The 23,538-nt window shown below is 49.8% G+C and overlaps 1 protein-coding gene across 2 annotated transcripts in view; it reads left to right on the plus strand.

The window, feature by feature from the left end:
* LIMK2 (LIM domain kinase 2) overlaps positions 1 to 23,538 on the plus strand; it is a 249,863-nt gene that overhangs the window by 59,966 nt on the left and 166,359 nt on the right. The window contains exon 1 of one of the 2 annotated variants that reach the window (XM_069215066.1): positions 16,175 to 16,346. The exons of the other annotated variant lie outside the window; for it this stretch is intronic. Within the exon in view, the coding sequence (XP_069071167.1) occupies positions 16,294 to 16,346 (53 nt within the window). The 5' untranslated portion in view covers positions 16,175 to 16,293. Of the gene's footprint in view, positions 1 to 16,174; positions 16,347 to 23,538 lie in introns of those variants that run through there. 2 annotated transcript variants of the gene reach the window in all.

Genomic DNA, 23,538 nt, shown 5'->3' on the forward strand with positions numbered 1-23,538 from the left:
AAAGTGATTAGGGAACACAACAGGAGGTTGATGGTAATGCAACACAGGGGGCGGGGGTGGGTGGAAGCAACACAGAGGACATGGGTAGGGAATGGCGAGGAACAGACAGGCGAGGTGAACAGGAAGAGAGGCAGGGAGAAGGGCTCGGGTGACCGAGCAAGTATGAGTGCAGAAGGAGAGTAGTACATGTGAGAGTCAGCTCGAAAACATACACTGTAATGAAGTGCCTAACGCAAAAATAAAAAATGAGTGCTTGAAAAGTAACCAGTGGAAGCTGAGATACCAGCCCGTCAAACAGATGGTAAGAAAGCAATGCTCCATTGGAAGGAAAAATACAAGCGTGACAAACTGGTACGCCAGTAAGAATCAGACAAATGAGTTACAAGCAGGGCAACCAATGATGAGGAATGGGCAGGTCCTTCTGTGTTCTTGGTAAGCTACAATATGCCTCGTAACAGATAGCGTGTGCGCTATCTCATAGATGCCAAGTTTTTCAGGTCCATGCGTAATGTGCTGTTTCAGTCCAAGTTTTTTATTTGATTTCTGGGAGTTGTATTTCTATTTTATAATGGAATAAACAAGACTACAAATCCCTCAATTCAAAGAAAAAATATGGACTGGAACAACACATCACGCATGGACTTGAGAAGCTTGGCAATACTGCTGCCCATGATGCTCAACTTTAAAAAGCCAACTCGCAGAGCAGCACGAACAAGGGGAGAAAGACGGTGGATGTCTACGAGGAAAAAACATCTGCATAGGGGTAAGAATATCATACAGTCACTCACAGAGATAAATTAATTCTATATTATTGCCTGAAGAGGTGAGTTTAACTCACCCAAGTGTGGCACCTTGGCAAGTTAAATTCGATTGCCACACAAAGTTGCGAGATAAACCAGGTACCGTCACGTGCAGGAGTGAGATAAACCTGTTGTTTTCATCCACTGATGTGATAATGTATTATGAAACGTGTGAGATTAATCTTGTATTGTTACACACTGAGTGAGGGCGGTAAACATCGAGTACTCACAAACAGGGTGAGGTGGACCTCTTGCGGTTTATCTCCGGCACTGGTGAACATGAACCTCATGTTGTTACACGCTGTGACATAATCCTCTTATTGTGAAACTGGCCTTGCCGTCAACACTTATTGCCAGATTTGGCGTGAGATAAACCTGTCACACACTCGGGAAATAAATGTCCTTCAGTTTTATATTGGGTGTGATAAACTTCGTGTTTGTAAGCCTTATGTAGTCATGCACTGGAATACTGAATCCTTAACACACACTCACTACTAGGAATAATGCCAGTCCAGAATTTGAAGTAAGAAAAATAAACATTCTCATCCTTTGCAGTTGAAGAGTTGGCAGCTTAATTAAACGCTTTTGCAAAACAAATAATACTTTTCTTGAGTGTCTGTTGTAGAGAAAAGTAGGTGTCTCCTGTTCATTAGAGGAAATGAATTGACTACATGCCTTCTGCTCTCTGGACACTGAGGTAACCAGCAAACAATACCGAATATGCCAAATTCTGAAGCTATACTAAATCAGCTGGCAATGCTGAATAAAGTAACTTACAAAGACCCCACCCCCGTTTCCATTATTCTACTCTCTGGAGATGGAGTAGACTTTTGTAGCAGCATCCTGGACTCCTTTTGTTATTTATTTACACCTCTGTCTGTGTCTATGGGTACATGCCTTTGTTACTGTTACTGTTGTTCGTATGGCCCCTCGAAGCGCTACATATACTGCATGAATGAAAGTATTGTGCAATAAACCATCTTTTCTTTCTCTATAAAAATAGTGATGAAAACACAATAGCAACAAAAAAAATAATCTCTCAGATGTGTGCACTGCACACTTCAACAAGCAACATGAGTGCTGTAGCAAGGAATGCAGAGGGGGAGGGCAGGCAGTGAGGTCATGGGAAGGCGGGAGGGGTCAGTAAGGTGGCAGGAAGGTGAGCAGCACAGCCTAGTGTAGCGGTGTGGAAACGCACGCGCTAAGGCAAGAGCTAAAAAAGTGTCCCATAAGCAAACAAAACATATATATCTGTGTTTAGTAAAAATAGCAGTCTATTAATTTCGATTCAAGATTGTGTGTGTGTATGTGTGTGTATATATATATATGTATATATGTTACTTAAAAGTGAAAAATCGTGTTTAAATAAATAGTTATTCCAAGTGGGAGATCGCCGTTACAACACTCAAATTGTTGCAGAGCCGATGCAGCGTTCAAGTTCCAAGGAGATCATGCGAACAGTTAACGATACACCATTTATGTGCAGTGGTGCTGTTGGCCGAAAAGCCATTGAGGATGTCGGGGAAGCGATTAGTACATACCCTAAGCTGTGCCCCGCTTCTTTGACTTCAATGGACGTCACGTAACTCAGTCACTTTTTTTCCAACACCCATCATTGCAGGATGTCAAACCAAGCATGTGTATGGTCACGGTGTCTTAATAACTAACTATAGTGCTGTATGTAATTTGCACGACTAAAATGAAGCATATGTGAACGTAGTACTGCTGGAATAGAAAGAATGGGTTTCACTGTAGCACCAAGCACGCTGACTGAAAAACCAAAGCAGAATACTGTGGATTTTATTACTGAGTGTTCTTTTAATGCACGTTTGTTGGACCTGGCCCTTTTTGCAGAGTCATCCCCAAAATTGTTGTGCCTTCCTCCTCCTATTTTTCTGACCTCTTTATGTTGGCGCTAAAACTCTGGGCACTTTATCACTGCTGATCAGTGTTAAAGTGCATGTGCTCTTCCTCCTAAACTTGGTATGAGTGGTTTTACACCTATTTGGCTTACTTAATTTATCAGTATATTCTGTATATCCAGGCTAGCTGTTTAATTTGCTCTGCATTCCGTCCATTATCTGTTGTTTTTGCATTTTTCGCCCCCAAGTGGGAAGGGTATGCCCAAACGTGGGTCCCGTGCTTCCTATGCCACCAGATTAAAGCTAGCCTGGCTGATGAAGGGTGAAACCCTGAAACCGGTCCCAGGATGCCTGTTTCTGGTCCAGGGAGGACCTGGCCTGGCAGTTCTGGTTGGACTGTTCCCATGGGAAACAGGGTCAAGACTGATTTGCATATGGATGGGTCCAAGCTGGAATGGCATGGCAAGCAAATAAACTGATGGGTTAAACCCAGATCTGTGACTGGGGGTGAATGTTTGATATGCTCTGCATTCCGTCCATCATCTGTTGTTTTTGCATATGTAGAAAGTTAGCATTTCTCTATGCTTATGGCTCTGGTGTTTTGCAACTTAACTTGACTCCAACCCACCTCTGGGGCAAAGTGACAGCTGGGCTTTGTGCATAGTTCTCAGAAAGCCAGTGTAGGAAGCTGGCCTGGTGTGTGGTGAGCACCTATGGTGTTATCACCTTTTTCCAGGTATCCCCTATTAATGAGGTGCAGACAGTGACCAGTAATCCAGGGCTCTCTAGAGGTAGCTGTGGATGAGCAGCCATGACTTACCTAGGAGACATGCAAAGCTTATGCAGTATCACTACAGTCATGCAGCACTTACACATGAAAGAACCACACAGAGTTACAAAAATAAAGGTACTTTATTATTTAAAATACTGAACAGGTAGTACTCCACTAGGAGGTAAGTAAACACACTATTATATACACATTAGAAGTCAGTGATTAGCATAGAAAGCAATAGCAAACAGTAAAACAATAGAAAATAGTGAAGGCCTTGAAGGGGGGGTATGGGGGAGACCAAAACATAGACTAAGTAAGTGGAATGTGAAAGGCAGTCGTCATCCCCGCCCCCACCCAAGGAAGTGGAATCTGTAGACGGGAGCTGGAGGAACTAGGAACCCCAAAAGGTAAGTACCAGTGTGCTCCACCCCCCACTCCCACCCCTGTGACCAGAAGAGGTAAGTACCTGTTTTTTTCCCCAAACCCACAGGTGAACTTTGGAAAAGGACTGTGCAAGACCCAGGCAAGACTGGCAGAAACCAAAGGTGGATCCTGACAGAAGAGAACCTGCAAAAGAAGGGGACCAAGCCCAGTTCATGTTGGATTGTCCGGTTGTGGCAGGAGCCACTACCCACCCTCTTGGAGATGCAGGCCCAGGTCAACTGTGAAGACAAGGAGTCGGCTGTGCAGCACCGGAGCAGGAAAAGAGTTCCAGAAGTGATGCAGGTGATCCCCCCACGACGGAAGAAGAGTTGCAGTCAGCCAGTGGTTTTGGAAAACCACCAACAAGCCTTGGCAAAGGCAAAAGTTGCAGATGAAGAGTTGCAGAGCTGCCGGGGACCAGCAAGGTCCAGAGGGACTCAACCCAAGGAGGGGAGTCTCAGGTGACCCTCAGCAGTGAGTAGAGTCGAAAGATGAGGATGCAGCCCCCACAGGCAACTCACAGGCAGCAGGCACAGGAGTTGCAGTGGGACCCACTCAGCACACCTGAAGAAGGATCCCACGCCGCTGGGTCAGCAGGCAGGAGATGAGCTTTGCAGGGAAGAGTGCTGGAGGCCAGGGCTACACAGAGCCTGAAGGTTCCTTGTAAGAGGAACAAAGAAGCCTTGGTAACTGCAAGAGTTGCGGTGCACAGGGCTCACAGTTTCGTGAGTTGGACAGCTGGTAGAGAGGACAACTGCAGACCACCACCTGTGATGCAGGATCCACGCAGTTCTGGAGGAGAGAGGATCCATGCAGCCGGTTATCGTTGCAGTTGGTGCCTGCAGATGCAGGGGAGTGACTTTTTCACTCCAAGGGAGATTCCTTCTTTCTTCTTGCACAGGATGAAGAATCGTCACCTCAGAGGATGCACAGACAGGGAAATGTTGCAATTGCTGGAAAGAGCCGGAGAAACCATGTTGCAGAGCGGAGTCGTCACTGACGTTGCAGATTGTCGGGTTCTTGGAGGGTCCTGTTGCAGTCCCAGTGGCCAGAAGATGAAGTAAACGATGCAGAAGAGTCCTGCTGGAATCTTTTTTTTAAATCTTTTTATTGAACAACAAAACAGCCATTGTACAATAGTGTAAGCGACAATAAGCTGCCCATCGATTAGCCGCCTAAGACCAGCCTCTGTAAATATCAAGTTGCAAGGGTACACACACTGATCAAGTGTGACCCCCCTAGCCCCCCCGCCACTCCCCACCCCGTCTAACAGTCCAGTGTTGTCAAGGTCCAGACCGCCCGCACTCAATCCACCCAGAGTCATCCCGTGTATCTATGGCCCCCCCCCCCCCACTTCTTGGGGCAGCCCCTGTTCTCATATATTACTTTTTCAGCACTGCAGAACTAGTCCAGGTCCGTCTCCCAGTAATGTATATTAGGCGGAGACTCAGTACCCCATGTTCGCGCAATGTTGAGTTTGGTTATTATCGCTGCAATGGCCAGCCACAGTACGTGCGGTTTCGACCATTGTTCCTCCCCTGTCACATTCAGCAAGAGCAGCCTAGGGTCCAGCGGGACCTCCCTCCCCAACACCACCCCAGTGACCCCCTCCCAATAGGTCTTTATCACAGGGCAGGTCCATAGAATATGATAGAAGGTGCCCTCCAACCCGTACCGCCGCAGGCAAAGTGTGGTTAGCGCCCTGCCAATCTTGTGCAGTGCTACCCTAGAGTAATATGCCCTATTTAAAATCCTTAGCTGGATCAATCGCAGTCGTGCCTTGATCGCCACCACTCTGGGACCCTGTCTCGCCTCTCCCCACCCATGTCCACCTCCCATTTGGTGTGCAGGGTGGCCATCGGGTCCAGGGAATTGTTCAATAATTTCTGCTAGAGTAACGAGATGGCCTTCAATACCAGGGGCTCTGCCAGAAGGCGGTCCTCCAGGGGGGCCACCTATGGCAGCTGTTCCCCCACCGGGATGTAGCGACCCAGCGCATGCTGCAGTTGCAGATATCTAAACTGCTCAGTTTTGGCCATGGCATATTCCCGCTGCAGGTCTTCGAACGTCACCGTTGCCTGACCCCTCCAGATGTTCAATCCCCAGAAGAGACCACCCGAGGAACCCTCCCAGGGTCTTTAAGTCCCCCAACAGATCGCTACACCACAGGGGAATCCTGGCCGACAAAATAGTTCCCCACCCAGGGAAGCGGGAGGCATCGCACCACTCCCTCACCATGGACGCTGTGTGCGCCGGCAGCGCCCACGAGCTTGCGGGGCGTATAACGCCCACTCATAGCCCCCTCTGCCCATCGTCTGCCTGTCCACCCGGAATGCCGGTACCTCATGGTCAGTAAAGGCCAAGTCATTGACCGTCACCAACTGCGTCGCCCAGTAATAACGAAGAGGATCTGGAATCACCAGACCAACCCCGTGCACCCCAAGTTCCAATTTCTGCAGTGCCACCCAAGAGCAGCCACCATCCCAGAGTAGCAATCTAATGTCCCGATCGAGGCGATGGAACACCTCCGCCAGAATCTTGTAGCGGCTATTCTGAAAGACGTATAACAGACGCGGCAGCGTCATCATCTTGTATAGGGCCACTCTACCCATAAGAGAGAGGGGCAGCGCTCTCCATCGAGCCACGTCCCCTCGAAATCCGTCGCAGGGGCTGCAGATTCTCGCTGAGGCAGCACTCCTAATCCCTTGTCACGTATATTCCCAGGTATTTGAAGCCTCCCGTGGATATCCGCACATCACACCCCGGGGGGATGGCAGATGGCCTCTCCAGCCAGAGGGAACACCAACGACTTGGCCCAATTGATCTGATAGCCAGAGTGATCCCCGAATATGCGAAAGATCTGCAGGATCCTGTCGACCGACCATCGGGGACGGGTGAAATACAGCAGAATATCATCTGCCTATAGGGAAATACGCTCCTCCCATGTTGCTCCTGAGTCAGTGCCCATAATCAGGGTTCCTGCCTAATCCATTTCGCCAAGGGCTCAAGCGCTAACTCAAATAGGACCGGAGAGCGAGTACTACTCTGTCTTGTGCCCCTGTGTAGGGCGAAGGGTCGTGACAATGTTGCATAAACCCGCACTCGGGCCACTTGTTCACTGTATAACAGCCTGATCTAAGCCAGGAATCGTGGGCCCACACCAAACCTTTTGAGGGCCACAAAAATATAAGGCCATTTTCGCATCAAGGGACAGAAGCGCCGCCTGCCCCTCCGTCCAATGGTCCGTCATGTGTAAGACCCCATAGAGTCTCTGCAAATTCAAGTGCGCCGATCTGGACGGCATGAAGCCCGATTGGTCCGGATGAATGAGCTTAGTAATAATCACTAGTAGCCAGGACGTTTGCCAGGACCTTGACCTCTGTGTTTAGAAGGGAGATGGACCTGTAGGAGGCACATTTCTCAGGGGGTTTACCCTTCCTTGGGATCACTACGATAGTCGCTGTCCACTAATCCAGCGGTAGCGCCCCTACCTCCCTCTCCTCCAGAAACATGGCCAACATATGGCGTGTTATCTTTCTTCCCAGGCATTTGAACAACTCCACTGGGAGTCCGTTCTGACCTGCCACTTTACCCGACTTCAGCCCCCCCAGCGCCACAGTAGCCTCCTCTGTCAGCTCAGCTGAGAGCCCTAGAAGTAGTATGTCCAGTAGGAGGTCCGCGCAATCCACCTCCGTCATCCGAATAACCGAGGTATACACCTCCTCGTAGTATGTTGCGAACGCCTCCGCTATAGACTCATTCATCTGACAGAGGCCGCCCCCAGACTTCACTGCCCCGACCCATGATTGTTCCTTGTCCCTCTTGTCCAACCAAGCCAGCAGTTTATTGGCTTTGTCCCCCACATCATAGAGTTGACGCTGGGTCGCCGATGCATACGCCCACGCATGTTGTTTGGCTAAGGCGCGTAGCTCGTATCACTTGAGCCGTAGCTGGTGCAGAATGTCGCCCTCCGCCCCCCTGTCCGCCTCACAGTGGGCCTCGAGTGCTGCGATGTTCCGCTCGAGGTCCATTGCTTGTAAATTGCACTCCTTTTCTTCCCCGCCGATCAAGCCTTGGACATGGCCCCTGAATACAGTTTTAAGGGCCTCCCACAGAGAATATTCAGAGTCCACAGACCCTAAGGTCTCCTCAAAATATTGGGTGGCCCTCTCCCTCCTTTTGTCCACAAAAACCTTGTCCCGCAGGTGGCAAGGGCCAATTAGCGGCGGCTGATTACAGGACCCTGAAGGACCCAGCAAGACGACCCCCACGGGGAGTGATCCGAAATCCCTCTTGGGTAATGGGCTGCCTCTCGGAACTCACCCACATGGGCTCCCAATGTGAGTAAATAGTCCAGCCTAGAAAAACTTCCGTGGGGGACAGAGGTATTGGTGTATTGCTCCTTCCCCAGATTCAGTGCCCTTCACAGATCTGTCAAACCAAAGGAGCCCATAGAGGACTGAAGCACCGCTGATGCAGGAGGCACCTTCGCATGTGAGAGCCTGTCTAACCCTGGGTCGGAAACCAGATTCCCCAACCATTGTGGCCACCTCCGGGACTCCGTCGAGCCGCACTGCCCGCCGACCGGGATCCCTTCAGCCACTCCCACGCTGCCTCCGGAGTGTCACCTTCCCCTCTGCAATTACTCTGTCTAGCCGGGAAGAGCATCATATATTTGAATTCACTGTCGTGCAGCATTTTTTTTGACCTCCTGAAAACTTTGGCGCCTCCGTTGGACCCTCCGCGTGAAGTCAGGAAAGAAACGTACTGTGACATTCTCCTATTGAAGATGTCAGTGTGATCTGACAGCATGCAGGATGGCATCTCTGTCTTGAAAGTAAAAAATGTGTGCAATGATGGCCCTCGCCGGGGGGGGGGGCTGGCCTCGGAGGCGGGATCGGAGCCCTATGTGCCCACTCGACTGTGAAGAACTTAGAGAGTCTCTTAGGGCGCAAGGAGTCCACAATCGGGGTCTCCAAGAAAAGCTCGACACTTGGGCCTTCCGCACCCTCCGGGACCCCAACCACTCTAATGTTGTTTCTCCGGGCCTTCCCCTCCTAATCCTCCAGGCGTGCCATTATTTTCTCATGCTCCGCAGAAAGGAACTAGACCTGATCCTCCAGCCTCTTAGATGTAGACTGTAACCGGTTGGTATCAGTTTTTGCGTTAGTGACCTTCTCCGTGACTTTCTTGAGATCTGCGTGAAGATTTACATCCAGCGTGACCGCGTCAACTTGGGTTCTAGCGAGCCACACAGATCTTGGATTGCCGCCATTATTGTGTTCAGAGAAGGCTCGTCCGCTGTGCCCCGGTCCTTCTCCTGACACCCCCTCAGCATTGTCTGGCACCACCATTCCCCCTGCCGGTCTCCGCACTGCATATTTGCCCATTTTGTTTGCCTGGAGCAAAGGGTGCCCCTTGTTTCTGACCATGCTAAAAAGGCGATCTCGCCAAGGAGGCCTGCCAGCAACCCCTCCAGTCGCAGTCTCGCTCCGCCACCGGCCGCAATACACTCCTAGGGCAAGGTCTACCAAGCCGGTCGGACCCCCTCCTGTGCTCTGTGCCCACGTCTGCCCTCACTCCGCTTTCGGACACCAGCTCCACCAGTGGCTCTTCACTAAAAGGGGGGGGGGGGAGGGGAGGCAGGGCCCCAAGGTCCCCCGTTGTGCCAGCCGTGACATTGCCTCCGAGAAAAAAGGTGGGGCCATTTGTGGGGGGGGGGGGCAATTGGGCGGAGGGGGAGCCAACCAACCATCCACAGCTCCCCCTTTGCAGGTCCAGCAACCCCAGCGTGGGCCGCCGAGCCCGAGTCTCGGCCCGTGTGCGCTGCACCCCTGCCCCACCTCCGCTGCGGGTCTGCCACTCGACAGTGGGCCTCCTCCGGCCTCACCTCCGCGCCCCCCCCCCCCCCCCCCTCCTCCTCCTGCTGTCTGCCTCATGGGCTCCGAATGTCACCGCCGTCACCACCAGTAAAGAGGGAGGTTGGGGGGACCGGGGAGCAAAGACTCCGGCTGCAGCTACTCTGGCCAAGGTGACCCCAGACAGGTCCCAACCTCCCTCTTTACTGGTGGTGACAGCTGTGACATTCGGACCCGGGGGCTGCCCACGATCGCCGCCCTCTCCACTCAGCCGGCCGGTGCCGGTCCGACGACTCGTCGCACCACTTCTCAGCAACTGGCTCCACGCAGCTGCGCTGTCGATCGCAGGGCGCCCTGGCCCCCTCCTCAGCGACTCTCCGGGCAAGATCGCCCTTGGACCTCCGTCCCGCCAATGTGGCCGCTCCCAGCCCTTCGCCGCCGCCGTCGAGAGGCCAGATTATTGTGCAAATTTAAGGGGGATTAGAAAGCAGAGAGAGGAGCTCCGCTAAATGGTGGCCATCACCTAGCCACACCCCTGCCCTGCTGGAATCTTGCACTTATAATCTGAAGACCCACCCTGGAGGGAGACCCTAAATAGCCCAGAAATGGGGATTGGTTAACTACTAGGGTGACCACCTATCAGGGGGGGGCTGTGATGTCACCTGCCTGACCTGGCCACTCAGATGCTCCCATGGGCCTCTGCCCACCTTGGATTCAAGATGGCAGAATCAAGTGGCCACCTGGAGGAGCTCTTGGCACCACCCCTGGGTTGGTGATAGACAGGGGAGTGGTCACTTCCCTTTCCATTGTCCAGTTTCACGCCAGAGCAGGTACCGGGGTGCCTGGACTGATGCAAACCGGTTTTTGCAAGGAGTGCACCAAATGTGCCCTTCAAAGCATACCAGTTGCTTGGGGAGGCCACCCCTCCCAAGGCATTTAACGTCTATTTCCAAAGGGAGAGGGTGTTGCCTCCCTCTCCCAAAGGAAATCCTTTGTTCTGCCTTCCTCTGCTTGAGCAGGTCAAGCAGCAGGAGTGCAGAAACTTTTCTGAGGGGTGGCAGCAGCGTGGGCTGCAAGGAAAACCCCAGAAGACTAGTAGTAGAAATGCTGGGGGTCCTCTAAGGAGCCCCCAGAATGCATGGAATCCTGCAACCAAGACTGGCAACAGTATTGGGGTATGATTCGAACATGTTTGGTACCCAGGTTCGGAGTTACCATTATGTAGCTGGTGACCTGTGAACAATACACGGGTAAAATAGCTTCCCCTCACTTGCGAAGTCTGGGGAAGTGGGTCTGGAGTTTGTAGGGAAGGTGCCCCCCCCCCCCCCCCCCCTTTCCCCACATGAGTACCTGCTCCCTGCCCTCTGGGCTAGGAGGGCCTGCCATAGGGGTGACTTACAGTGACCTGGTGCAGTGACCTGTAGTGAAAGGGTGCATGCACCTTTTCAGGCAGGCTGCAGTGACAGGCCTGCAGGTACGTTTTGCATGGGCTCCTGTGGGTGGCACAATGCACGCTGCAGCTCATAGGGAACCCCTGGTGCCCCAATGCCCTGGAACCGAAGTACCATATACTAGGGTCTTATATCGGGGCACCAGTATGCCAATTGTGGGTTGTGCGGAGTCCTAGGTAACCAAATTTAGAGAGAGAGCGCACAGTCACTGGTGTCCTGGTTAGCAGGATCCTATTGAACAGTCAAAACACACTGACAGCAGGCAGAAAATGGGGGTAATCATGCCAAAAAGAGGGTACTTTCTTACAGCCAGTACACTGGGAGGATGGAGGTGTAACGAGTACATCTGCACACTGAATGGCCTTCCTGAGCTGGGAGAGGTAGAGGCGGGGCACAAGTGCATCTGTAAAGGCTGTGTCCTGGCCTCACACAAAGGGCTCGTTTACCCCCCTACTGATGTTTGGAGCCAGTGCTGGAGGAGAAAAGGGACATTCTGGAACCGATAAGTGTTGGTTGGAACCCCCTCTCCCCTTTTTGCGGAAACTGTGCAAAATGAGTAGAAGTACATTTTTAGACACTAATGGATTAATGAACTGGATGCTGCCGAGAGGACTTCCCAGGAACTGCCTTGGGACTGCTCTGCTGTTGTGCTGACCTATGACCTGCTAGGTCAGTGAGAGGGACTGCCACTGCCTTTGAACCCTTGTACTGGTCTGCTTGCTTGGGCCCTGCATCCCTGTGCCCCCATTGCTGTCTCCAGGGGCTGGGTGGTGTACCCCCCTGTATCCTCTGCATCGTGTGACTTTGGCACCATTCTCCCTTGATGGGTACCAGTAGAGTGCCCCCTGTCCCTTGCTGAGCATGTGAGTAGCGCTTTGTTGACCCCAGCACGTGCAGAGCACTTCAGGTTTCCCCTGGATGGCTCCCAGCATGTGAAGAGCGCCTTGTTTATTTCATACAGCACGAAGAGCCCCTTTGCAGCGCTTGAAAAGTGCTTCGTTTTGGTCTGCTTTGGTGCAAGGAAGCGCCCCATGTCTCTGCGGCTGTGGGCCCCCACCTCTCTGACGCCAGGAAAGTGGAGAGGAGCACCCCCGACAGCCTCTCGTTGAGTGAAGCGCTCACCCATTGGTGCCCCCCCCAGGGTGATCACTACCGCGGCCTGAGGCACAACACAAGAAGACGCCAGCTCTCCCGGAGGCTCCGGAGCTGGAGGAGGCCAAGGACACCTGCCGGTCGGGCAGTGAAGAAGAGATTCCTGCCGGGAGCACAGGGGGAAGAAATAGTACCTTAATCACGTCGGGAGCAGTGATGGGCAATGATTGATTCTACTTAATCAGTGCGTAGTCCGGGCTCCACAGAGGAACGGAAATGAAGTAAGGCCTGCAGTGACTATTTACAAGGCTTTAAAGAGTGCCACGCAAGCTACCAAATGATAAGCGGGCTCCAAGCCCTTTACTGTACACAACGAGTCTTGCTATAGCATGTACTCGTAGGCTCGACCCTAAAAAGGCCCCTGTGTCCATCATGTAGTACCACTTTATTAGGGACTTACAAGTAAATTAAATGTGCCAATAGGGTGTAAGTCAATTTTACTGTGTTTAAAGGAAAGAGGACAAGCACTTTAGCATTGGGTAGCAGTGGTAAGGCACACAAGAGTCTTAACAGCGCACAAAAGTGGCATCAAAATTTGGGGGTGACCCTGCAGAGAGTGCCAGGTCCAGCAGTCAACCTGTGGTTTGGCAACTCCTTGGACAGAGGCTGGGTGAATTTCATTATTTGAGATTTGCTGGGCAGCTGCTTGGGCCTTTTCTCATACTTTTGTTAATCATTATAGTCTTCAAAACTGTAGTTTGAAGCGTTATCCTTTTAATTTTTTCTGTAAATTTGGTTTTATTTGTTTTTGCTTGAGCTCAGTAACAAGTTTCATTTGTGCTTGCATTGTTTTAGTTTGTTTATCGAGGACCTGTGTTGCTCTGTTATTCTTAATGAATAATGGCTGGGATGAGGGATAGATTCTTGAATACTTACTGATAGTTTTCATGTTCTGTAGTCCTACTCGTCTACGTCGCACTCATTACAGCCCTTCTTGACTGCTGCTCTTCAAATTGCTTAAGTCAGGAAGAATGCTGGGGTAAGCAATTACGTATAGCGCCCACAAGGGTAGGAGGTGTATAGCTTACAACATGCTTCTAGGTCTTTGTCCCCTAACGTGAGTTGGAAAACCTCCTTAAAGGTAATGAGCGACATGAGCGAGTAGGAATGAGGATAAGGAAGATTGCTGTCGGCACAGGACATTCACCAGCATTCATCCCTACAGGACGTGACATCACTGCAGTTACACGCATCCATTTCTATAGAAAGTATTATCACTGGCTTCCTGACAGAAGCATCTTTAAAAGAAGGCCGACAACAGGACTTCATGCAACAGCATCCTTCTAGTAGCATTCTGCAGGGGACATCCTTCTAACCCCAGCTACTCTCAGCTACCTTTGACACCACTGATCAGATCTCCATCGGCCACAGCAGCCAGCCTCGGGTGGGATTATCGGGCAATGTCTTTAACGTGATCTCCTCCAGTCTAGACAGCTAACGTGTGTTTTTTTTTTCCCAAGGTATCGAATTATTGTGGGTTAAAGTGGCACAGAGCCAGCACGTCTCGCTAGCTGCAGGGCTGTGGAAGGCCTTAACTTGCGTCTTGTAGGAGTAGGCCTGAGGTTTGCTGTCACTGATGTCTTCCGGTAGCAGTGGAGTTACTGACAGGTTGGGCTTCACCACTACGGTCCGCCCTCCTGTAAATACTAGTGACTTTTTATAGGTGGTCATGCGGGCCCCGTGCTCTCATATGCTATAAAGGACATAGTGTGACTATTCTGTCTCTAGTTGACCCGCCCTCCTGTCGTAGTACTGGGAATAACCCACCAGTAATGAACCTCTGCCCCAGTCCTGGAGCACAGTATCCTGCGCCTGTGATGCGCTTTAGCCCTGCTTCACTCGGTGCTGTGAACGGCGTAGCAGTGGTGGCATGGCCCCGGTGCAAGCAAGGGAATGGGCTCCTGTCCACTGGCTGAACAGTAACATGCAGCCTTAATACGGGTGCATCGATCGCATTATACCTCTAGGCCCCGGTACCAATGCACCTGCTGCACTATTGATCGTTATGGCCCTGATGAGGGTCCCCTTTTGCTGGTCTTCCAAGCTATGGTCCAGCTCTGAGGCCCAAGGTGGGGGCCCCCTCCCCATGTCGTCGAAGCGCTGGACCATGCCTTTCAAGAGTGACAAGTGACTATCATTTAGTAAATGAAAACCACACTCTGTGACCCCCCCCCCCCCTCACAACCTCCATCCCATGTCGATACAAAGTCCACCAGTTAACAACGTGTCTAGTTCTGCGCTTTGCTTTTTTTAAACATTTTTTTTATTATTATTAAGATGAATGTTTACAGCTCCCGTACTGCTTAGGATTCTGCCCAGGTGAGTCCCCGGGTCACTGCAGTCCTGGTGCAGTTTCCTTTGGTGGTGTGCTGTAGTGCCCTGGGTCACCCCGCAGCGCCTCTCCCACCTCTCGGGGCGCTAGACTGCGGATACCGCGCCTTCTCCCAGGTGTTTGCCGGATGTGTCCCGACCCCTTGTTGCCCTTCTCGGGTTGCTCTCCCCTGCAGAGGCCGCTGCGGGTCCCCTCCCCTGCAGGACCGGGCCGCGCCGCTCGTCGGGTGTGCAGCGGTATTGGGTTTCCGCAGGTATTTCCCGTCTCTCCCCTCCCTCCTCCGGGGGAGGCCGCTCCTTGTGGCCGGGGAGCGAGGCCCCGCCTCTGTACACGCACCTGGTGACGGGCCCTGGCTCCGGCACTGCGGCTTCTACCTGCCTGGAGGGACCGGCGGCGTCCAGCTCGGACCTGCGGAGAGCCGGGCCGTTCCTGGGCCTGTACCGCGGCGGCGAGGGAGATCCGAGGGCCTGGACTGGGAGGCAGTGTGGGTGAGACCCGCCGAGTGCCTGACCGGAGAAGCGAGACCTGCCCGGGGCTAGTCACATATGTGGGGTGCCTGACCAGGGACAGGTAACCTCACTCTGCGGTCTTACCTGGTACAGGGAACCTCGCCCTGGGGCCTGACCTGGGACAGGTAACTTCACCCTGGGGCCTGACCTGGGACAGGTAACTTCACCCTGGGGCCTGACCTTGGGCAGGTAACCCCACCGTGGTGCCTGACCTGCGACAGGTAACTTCACCCTGGGGCCTGACCTGGGACAGGGAACCTCGCTCTGCGGTCTTACCTGGTACAGGGAACCTCGCCCTGGGGCCTAACCTGGGACAAGTAACTTCACCCTGGGGGTCTGACCTTGGGCAGGTAAACCCACCCTGGTGCCTGACCAGAGACAGGTGACCCCACCCTGGTGCCTGACCAGAGACAGGTGACCCCACCCTGGTGCCTGACCAGAGACAGGTGACCCCACCCTGGTGCCTGACCAGAGACAGGTGACCCCACCCTGGTGCCTGACCAGAGACCGGTGACCCCACCCTGGTGCCTGACCAGAGACCGGTGACCCCACCCTGGTGCCTGACCAGAGACCGGTGACCCCACCCTGGTGCCTGACCAGAGACCGGTGACCCCACCCTGGTGCCTGACCTGAGACGGGTGACCTCACCCTGCTTCCTGACCTGGGACGGGTGACCTCACCCTGGTGCCTGACCTGAGACAGGTGACCTCACCCTGGTGCCTGACCTGGGACAGGTGACCTCACCCTGCTTCCTGACCTGGGACAGGTGAGAGTACCACCGGTACCAAATCTAGCGATATCAGCCAAGTGCCTGGACTGCGTCACGTAACATCGGCGGAGAGTCTCACCTGGGACATTTTACACCATTGTACTGACTCCGTTGGGGGCAGTTAGCATCAGCCAAGTGCCTGACGCGGGGTAGGTGAGACCTGACTGGGCGCTTGACCTAGGGCAGGTGAGATGAGCACATGAGACCTGCGGCCCTGCTGACCCCGGCGCAGGCGAGACCAGTACGGTGCCTGACTGTGGCCGATGACCCCCCCGAGGCTGCCTGACCCTGGGCAGGTGAGATGATCCCGGGGCCCTGAAGGCCGAGGCGGGGGCCATGCCCGCGAGCTGCAGGCGCTGGACAGGATGGGCGGGGTCTTCACGCTTCCGGCTTACTTCATCTCCAAGGATTCTCTGCGGTAAGCCTTGTTGTGTCTGTCACACCCCTTGCAGCCAGCCCAGTGCAGAATGGGGTGCACGCCGCCCTCCTCTGTCTTGTTTCGATAATTTGCTGCTTAGCGTCATAGTGCCGCGAAGCTATTTTATCTGTTAATATTCGCCACGCTGCTTGGCTCCCACATCATAGACAGGGTGTGCCTGACAAACTGAACAATTTGTAGTTTTTTAGTCAGTGTATAAGATTACTGTTGCATATTTGCTGGAATTGTGGTTTCCAGGCGATTCTATGTCACCAAGGGAATATAGCGCCGGCCCTTGGTTTTCATTTAACAAACGAATGCATTCTGGGAGTTGTAGTCCTAGTTAATTTCAGTTGAACTCACACACCTTAAACACCAATTTGCAACAGAAGATCCCAGGACTGGAGCCCTGTGTCCTTGGTGTCATGGAGGGTCTTGGCAACCTTGCCTAAAACCGATGCAGAAACTTGTCAGACTATCACTGAGTCAAACCGAAGAAGGCTATTCTCCAGTTAACACCTATAAACTCCAGCTCCCTCTTCTATGCTTCCAGCAGCTGAGATCAACCACTGTCTAAAGGATTTTGCACCTTCTTAAGATACCTTAAGTTCTAAGTTCCTAGAGCCGGGCCGGGTCATCGAGATGCTGCGCTTGGGGAAGATCTCTCCCCTTTCTTGCTGTACCCCGATTGACGATGGAGCCTCACGATCCGCCCGCCTCGCTCCTGTTCCCCCTTGCGCCTTCTCCTCCCCAGGCCACCTATTGCGCGGTCTTCGGCTATCCCACCGAGCGGACCCCTAATCATTTTTACTTCTACATGTCTTCTTCTCTATCCCTCTCTTTTTTTTTTCTCCCTTTTAGGGTTCTGATAAGTCATGTTTATTATTTAAATGTAGGATGTTGGTTGAGACAATGTATTGCGATAAAAGTAGAAACACATTCCTCAGGCGATGTAACCTGTCACACAAATCCGACAGAATGTTGTGCTCACTGTATAATATTTGATAATTTCAATAAATAGATAAAAAAAAAAAAGTTCTAAGTTGCAAGGAATCCAGCCACGTACTGTCTTCTAATTGGCTCAACTGGAGAGCTTCATTCATATATATAAATACATATATATAATATAGATATAGATAATCTATATCTCCAGTCATGTCCAGCACTTTCACAAGCATTCCCCTTTACCATGAAGCAACTTGTTGCTTCCTCGGGTTTAATGTTTTCCCCACATTTAGAGGAGAATAAGATGGGGAAATATAAATGCATGAAAAGACAACTTTGTTTCTGTGCCCTCAGTAATATGCTTAACTGATACTTGAACTGCAGCTAATCTCAGTGTTCATCAGTTCAGTCCCTCCTTTTGTCTTCCAGTGGGCCCCTCTTCTAGTCCTTTCCTTTGTGCATTCATGTAGTGCCAGTAACATTTTCCTGGTTCACGCTGCCATTTGCATTCAGATGCTTCTTAGAATGTCCTCTTTCTCACAGCCTGTGTTTCAACTGTTCTGTCTCCTGACGAGCTCTCTGCAGTCCATGTGTTCTTGCAGTCTCCTTTGCTAGAAATCTATGGTTTACAGAGCAGCTTCTTTCATTCTTGGGTAATCTTACTTCATAACTTTGGTCTTCCATGCTCTAATTTATTTGCAAGTCCTCTGATTTATCTGTTCCCCACTTTTGACAGTTAAGTGGCAACCCTTCCTCTGTTCAGCAAAAAGTGGCCAGGGCTGCATCGCTCAGTTGATTATCTTGTCTAGTTCAAGTTGTGATTTCCCATTGGTCGAAATAGGGAGCCTTTGATGGCTTGTTGTCCCTTTATATTTCTGTGCCCTTCACGGTGTCTGTTTTTTTTTTCTATTATTTGCTGGAAAACAGGGTACATCGGATTCTTTTAGCATTATTCTTGGGCAACAGGAGGACTTGATATTTACGCTCACTGACATTCAGCAAAATTTAATGGACACTTTTAAACCCTGGGAATTAGGAATCTTGAGACGGTCTCCATTGTCATTGCCACTTTATAGCACAGCTAACTTGAAACACATCCAATGCTGAAGCAACTTCTGATCACATGAGAGTGAACAAAACCTGAAAGTTGTATCCATTTATTCCAAAGGGAAGATGACTGACTAGTAGTATGATTGGCGTCAGGCAGAAAGTTCCGTAAGCGAACAACATGAAATTGGTACTACACAGGGGATCACTTTAGTGAAATCAAAATCTGAAAAGCTTCTAAGTTCCTAGGGTCAATCCTGTCCCCGCCCCTTAGCATACCATTATCCTGGCTCATTAGAGGTGTAAAATATGTCAGTTTTATCTCGGACACGAAGGTGCTTATAGACTCAGGTATTTTCTGTGTGATGAGTTTGGACTGCTGTATTAACCTACCTGTAAATACCTCTTATCCCTCTTTAAAGATACAGCGCTGGTTGAACATTTAGGGCCATATGTACGAGCACTTTTTCCCATAGACACAGAATGGGTAAAAACCTTTGATACATTTGGCTCTTAGTCTGTTATGTGTTAATCGCTCTGTCATGCTATAGCGGAGTTTCTAAATCCTTTCACCTCCTAAAGTAGGCCTTCACTGCTTGACTTTGAACCCTTGGAGACTTGTGTGGCCAAAAGGCGTAATTTGGTTATCCAGTTGGAGGCCAGGAGAAGTGGTGGCTGTGGGGCACCGGGGTTAAACAGTACCCATGCAGGATACTGCACACTAACCACTGACTGACCCAGGTTGCCAAGCAAATACCTGAATTACAGTGTTGCTTAGGTGAAGGAGAGGATACAATTGTCCTGTTTGTCTGCATTATTGTGGGACAGCACAGGTAGTTTTAACAGTGTAGACACTGCTAATAGTTGTTAAATGAAAGGCATGTGATTTCACTTGCCAAACACTTGATCATGAGTTAACAGTGACTGTGGGTTGTCCTCAGGGATAGAAGCAGACCAGGTCCTCTGTATCCTGGCTCACACCAGCACTCCACCACCCCAGGTGGCAGGAAGGGATGGGCAAGGCATCTGAATTGTGCAAAGCAGTCAAGTAGCTTTAAGATTGTGGCAGCACACCGTCAGAAATTACTTCTACATTTTAATAGGTGTCCATTAAGGCTTTTTCTGTTTCTCTCTGGGGATCTTAAACCCTGAATGCTAACTACTTAGCATATTAGACTCAAAATAAGCTTGCGGGTAACCAGTGGACATCTTCAGCATCTTCAAAAGAAGTGCCACTTTGGAGATAGAGCTGTGAATGTCACAACAGGAGGGATCGAGCTAGACCAATTTTATTTGTTTTCACATGTGCAATTGTTTTTATATATTGCTTCCTACTCCTGATGCAACACTACATGAGTGGCTTGGTACGGCATACATTTTAGACTATGATCAATGAGATTAAATCTGTTCCAGTCAGATTAAAAACAAATATAAACTATTGCAGAATTCATACAGATCTGCTTAAATAGTCTGGCTGGAGCACTCATTAAAGTGAATGATAAATGGGAGATCATCCAAGGACTCTGTCATGGTCTCTGTCAGGACTCTGGCAACCTGTCTCCTTCAAGCGGATTAATATTTATAGAAGAGATAGTGGAATAAACATTGGTAGGCATGGTTTCTTTAAACTAAGTTAATTTCCAGTTAATTTGGGATTATGAGGTGAGGGGGAACAGAGCTTCCAAAGCTGTTCTTGTCCTACACGTTCTCCTCCTTGCTACAGTTGCCTAACTTCTTCGGTGCATGGGGGTTGATGCTGCTATCGTGATATGTATGCAGATCTGTATTTGGGTATTGCAGACGGGCCTTTACACCAACTGCTGCATTAAAATAAAATGGGCAGATCTAGAAAGGAGAAAAGTGTGACACTTGGACCAGCCTTTATATTAGATTGGTGGATATAAGGCATAATGAAAAAATCTTTCCAGTAGCCAAGATCAGTGCAACTTTGGTATTGTTTCTGGACTGGCCAGAAGATATCATACAAGAGAAAAAGCTACTCAACCCGATTAAGAAATATAATCTATAAAGTGGATTGGTGAATCCGGGAAACTGGGTTCTTATGGAGGAAAAGTACATCTTTTACCATATGGTGAATACCAAAAGAGTTTGGGTCTGTCAGAGTTGTTGAACCAAGAATTGTAAGCAGTTCTGTTTATTACTGACCACTAACTAAGTGGTATTCTTGATGCTGCCTATTGATCACGGTACACTTGTGAGGCCAGCCACTAGTTTCTGTAGGAAATCTGTTCAGAATCTGTATTCATTTATGTTGGTGTTTTGTAGAGCACCTCAGTGTAGCCTTTTAGGTACATAAGAGCGTTGGGCAGGCAGTGAACAAGTGAAAAGATTGGTCATGATGGAGTGTCCTCCAGTTGGTGGGATTTGGACCATGAACAGAGGTATGTGTTGGTCCCGATCTACCAGATGATGTAAGGTGTGTCCTAGGTCCTTAATCCATGTAAACTAAATTCATAGACTACTAAACTGCTAGTACGGAGCTTTGCTTAGAAGTTGGAGATTTTCATGCTATCCTAGTTGGGTTCCGTTCCCTGCACCTCCACAGAGCTTTGAGTCTTTTACCAAACCTACCCTACTCTAAAACGTATCTTCACCCCATGCTGCCCCTCTTCGATCTAAAGATCAGCTACTGGTTAGAGTACCCAGAGTACACAAGGGGCCTTGAAGAGGCTGTTGCTTTTAATATCTAATCCCTGAAAAGCTTCTTCCTTGTCTAATCAGGAGTTCATTTTTATTTCTTCTTATTCTGGTGTTTTCCTGCTTCTAGGAAACCTGCAGCTAATGGTGCGATTTTTAAACAAATATAAGTATTTTAAAAACAGAGATTAATACGATGCACATGGAGTAATTCGTTCTAGAGGGATGTACTGCGTGGTTTACACTATGAAAACATGTAATTAAACACAATTGTAGCTTGGGTGCAGGCTCTCTATGTTGCAACGGAACAGTTCCCTAGCTTTCCATAACCAGTAGGTCAGTACGTGGTAAATGACTGTTCCGTTCTTGTGAACGAATAGATAGCATTGTTTGATAAATGGGTCACCAAACTCCATTAGCCAAAGTTCAGTCAATGTCCTTAAGGTGTATGGAATTACTTGATGCGGTGTGTACTCAGAATTACCAAGCACAAGTGTGCCAATGGACTGGGCATGAAGCAAGCTTTTGCTCTCACCAAGGCTTGTTCAGGAAGACCCACCTCATCCTTCTCCTGTCCACGATCAACTGTCTGACCTAGCAGTGGGTCCACAGAGACTGGGTCCACAGAGACACCTCCAGCAGCCTGTTCCAACTGTTGTTATGGAAAGTTCTTCTTCCTTCGGTCAAGGGAGCTGGTGCAATCGCTGGAGTGTAATGAAAGTTGAGTCACCACGGTGCATCTGTGTTTTTTGCCACAGAGATCTCCAAATCAGCCTGTCTTTAATTTGCCACTGGCAAGTCCGACATAACCACTTTTCAGTAGGATTTAACTTGACAATCAGGCAGGATCATGGAGGGACCCTGGGCTCGTCACAGGTCTTCTCTGCATTCTTACGTTTTGTTTGCTCACTCTGGGCTGCTCCTCATCATAGGCTTGGCAGCTGAGTTCTCCTCCAAAGGCAGGCAGAAGTATGATGGGCCAGGTTCTCTCAGCAAGCAGCAGCTCTGAGGGTCACTGGTAGACCCACAGACTCTTCCAGCAAGGCTTCCAGAAGCTGGTGCTGTTGCTTCGCTTTCAAGAGACTAGCTATCGGCGATATCCGTCTGGGTACACAGCTGCTCTTTTCCTCTGACAGTGAAGTACCTCATACTGCAACAAAGTGGGGGGGAGTTCAGAACCAATTTTTAAAAGTATTTTTAGACATGGGATGTGTATCCACTGTCTGGGTTTAGAAAATGTTTTGGTTCAATTTTCTTTTCATAGTTATTTTTTTTCTCTGGAGGTCAGATGGGTTCTTTGTGCAAGGTGAGTACCTACGTAATACAGCCGAATTAGTTCTGCTAAAGCGATGATCTCACAATAACAAGGAACCACAGAAGTAGAATGTGACTGCAATGATACAAGTTTAGCCTGTTCACCTTTTTTTTTTTTTTTTTTTTTTTTTTTAAGCAAAAAAATTATGTAACCTCAAAACTCTCCTTTCCTGCCCCTATACACCCCCACATCCCCTGTTCTGGTGGACAAAGAACGCATCCTGAATAAAAAAAATTAAAAAACACATTGGTGTGGTTGCCTCTTTCTCTATCATTCATTCCCTCGTTCACTTCCCTTCATTGACTCTTCAAAATGTCCCATTTTCATCCTACGTATCCAGTTGTGTTCTGGAGTTTGCCCACCACTATGGCAGACTGTATAGAATAGCTGTAGAGCCTTCAGTCGAGGAGGGTGTGTCAGGCATCACCACTGGCAGATCTCACCAGGAGATCCCTAGTTACTTCAGTCAATAGTATAATGTATTAGGCCCCAGGCCAGTTTCTCCATTACCATAATGTTCTATAAACGCAAGTTCCGCTGTGTGATGTTAGGGGTAATCTTTCTTTCTCTCTTTCAATTCCTGCATGCACATGCCATCCAGCCATGCACTACTTAGTAGAAGCTATCCCTTTCTGCTGCCTTCTGGCTGTGTTCTGAGTTGTGGTTAACCAGATATGGGTGGGGTGTTTTACTGCACCCCTGCTGTGGGCCTTTTATGTCCCTGCTGGATACTATCACCCTCCACCTTTTTTCACTTGTCCTGGAACATTCCTTTTAGTAGACACTCCTGTGGTATGTGACGTGGTAAGATTTGGGTGCCAGAGAGCTTCTTTGGAACATACTGTTCCATAGGTGAAGCAATAGGTGTAGAATCTGCATACAAATGTTTGATAACATTTTATAGAGCAAACTCTTAAAATACAAAACCATAAAACCACTTAAAATAGTTTCACTGTACCAATGAAATTTCGTACAACTTAAGCCACCGTAGTATATTTCATTTCTCTCACTAGTTTGATAGCTGGTAAGAGAGTTCTAGTTTAGAAACAGATGGCACAGATAAATGTTACTGCTAGGCTACTATTACATGTAAAGCCACAAGCCCACATCTCCCCTGCCTTGAGAGCACTACACTGGTTACCTGTTGCCAGAAGATCCACCTTCACGCTGGTTTGTATCACCCACAAAGCTATACATTGAACAGGACCACTTTTTATCAGAAACAAA

Source organism: Pleurodeles waltl, chromosome 11, assembly GCF_031143425.1.
Source record: "Pleurodeles waltl isolate 20211129_DDA chromosome 11, aPleWal1.hap1.20221129, whole genome shotgun sequence".
In the NCBI taxonomy this organism is placed as follows: domain Eukaryota; kingdom Metazoa; phylum Chordata; class Amphibia; order Caudata; family Salamandridae; genus Pleurodeles; species Pleurodeles waltl.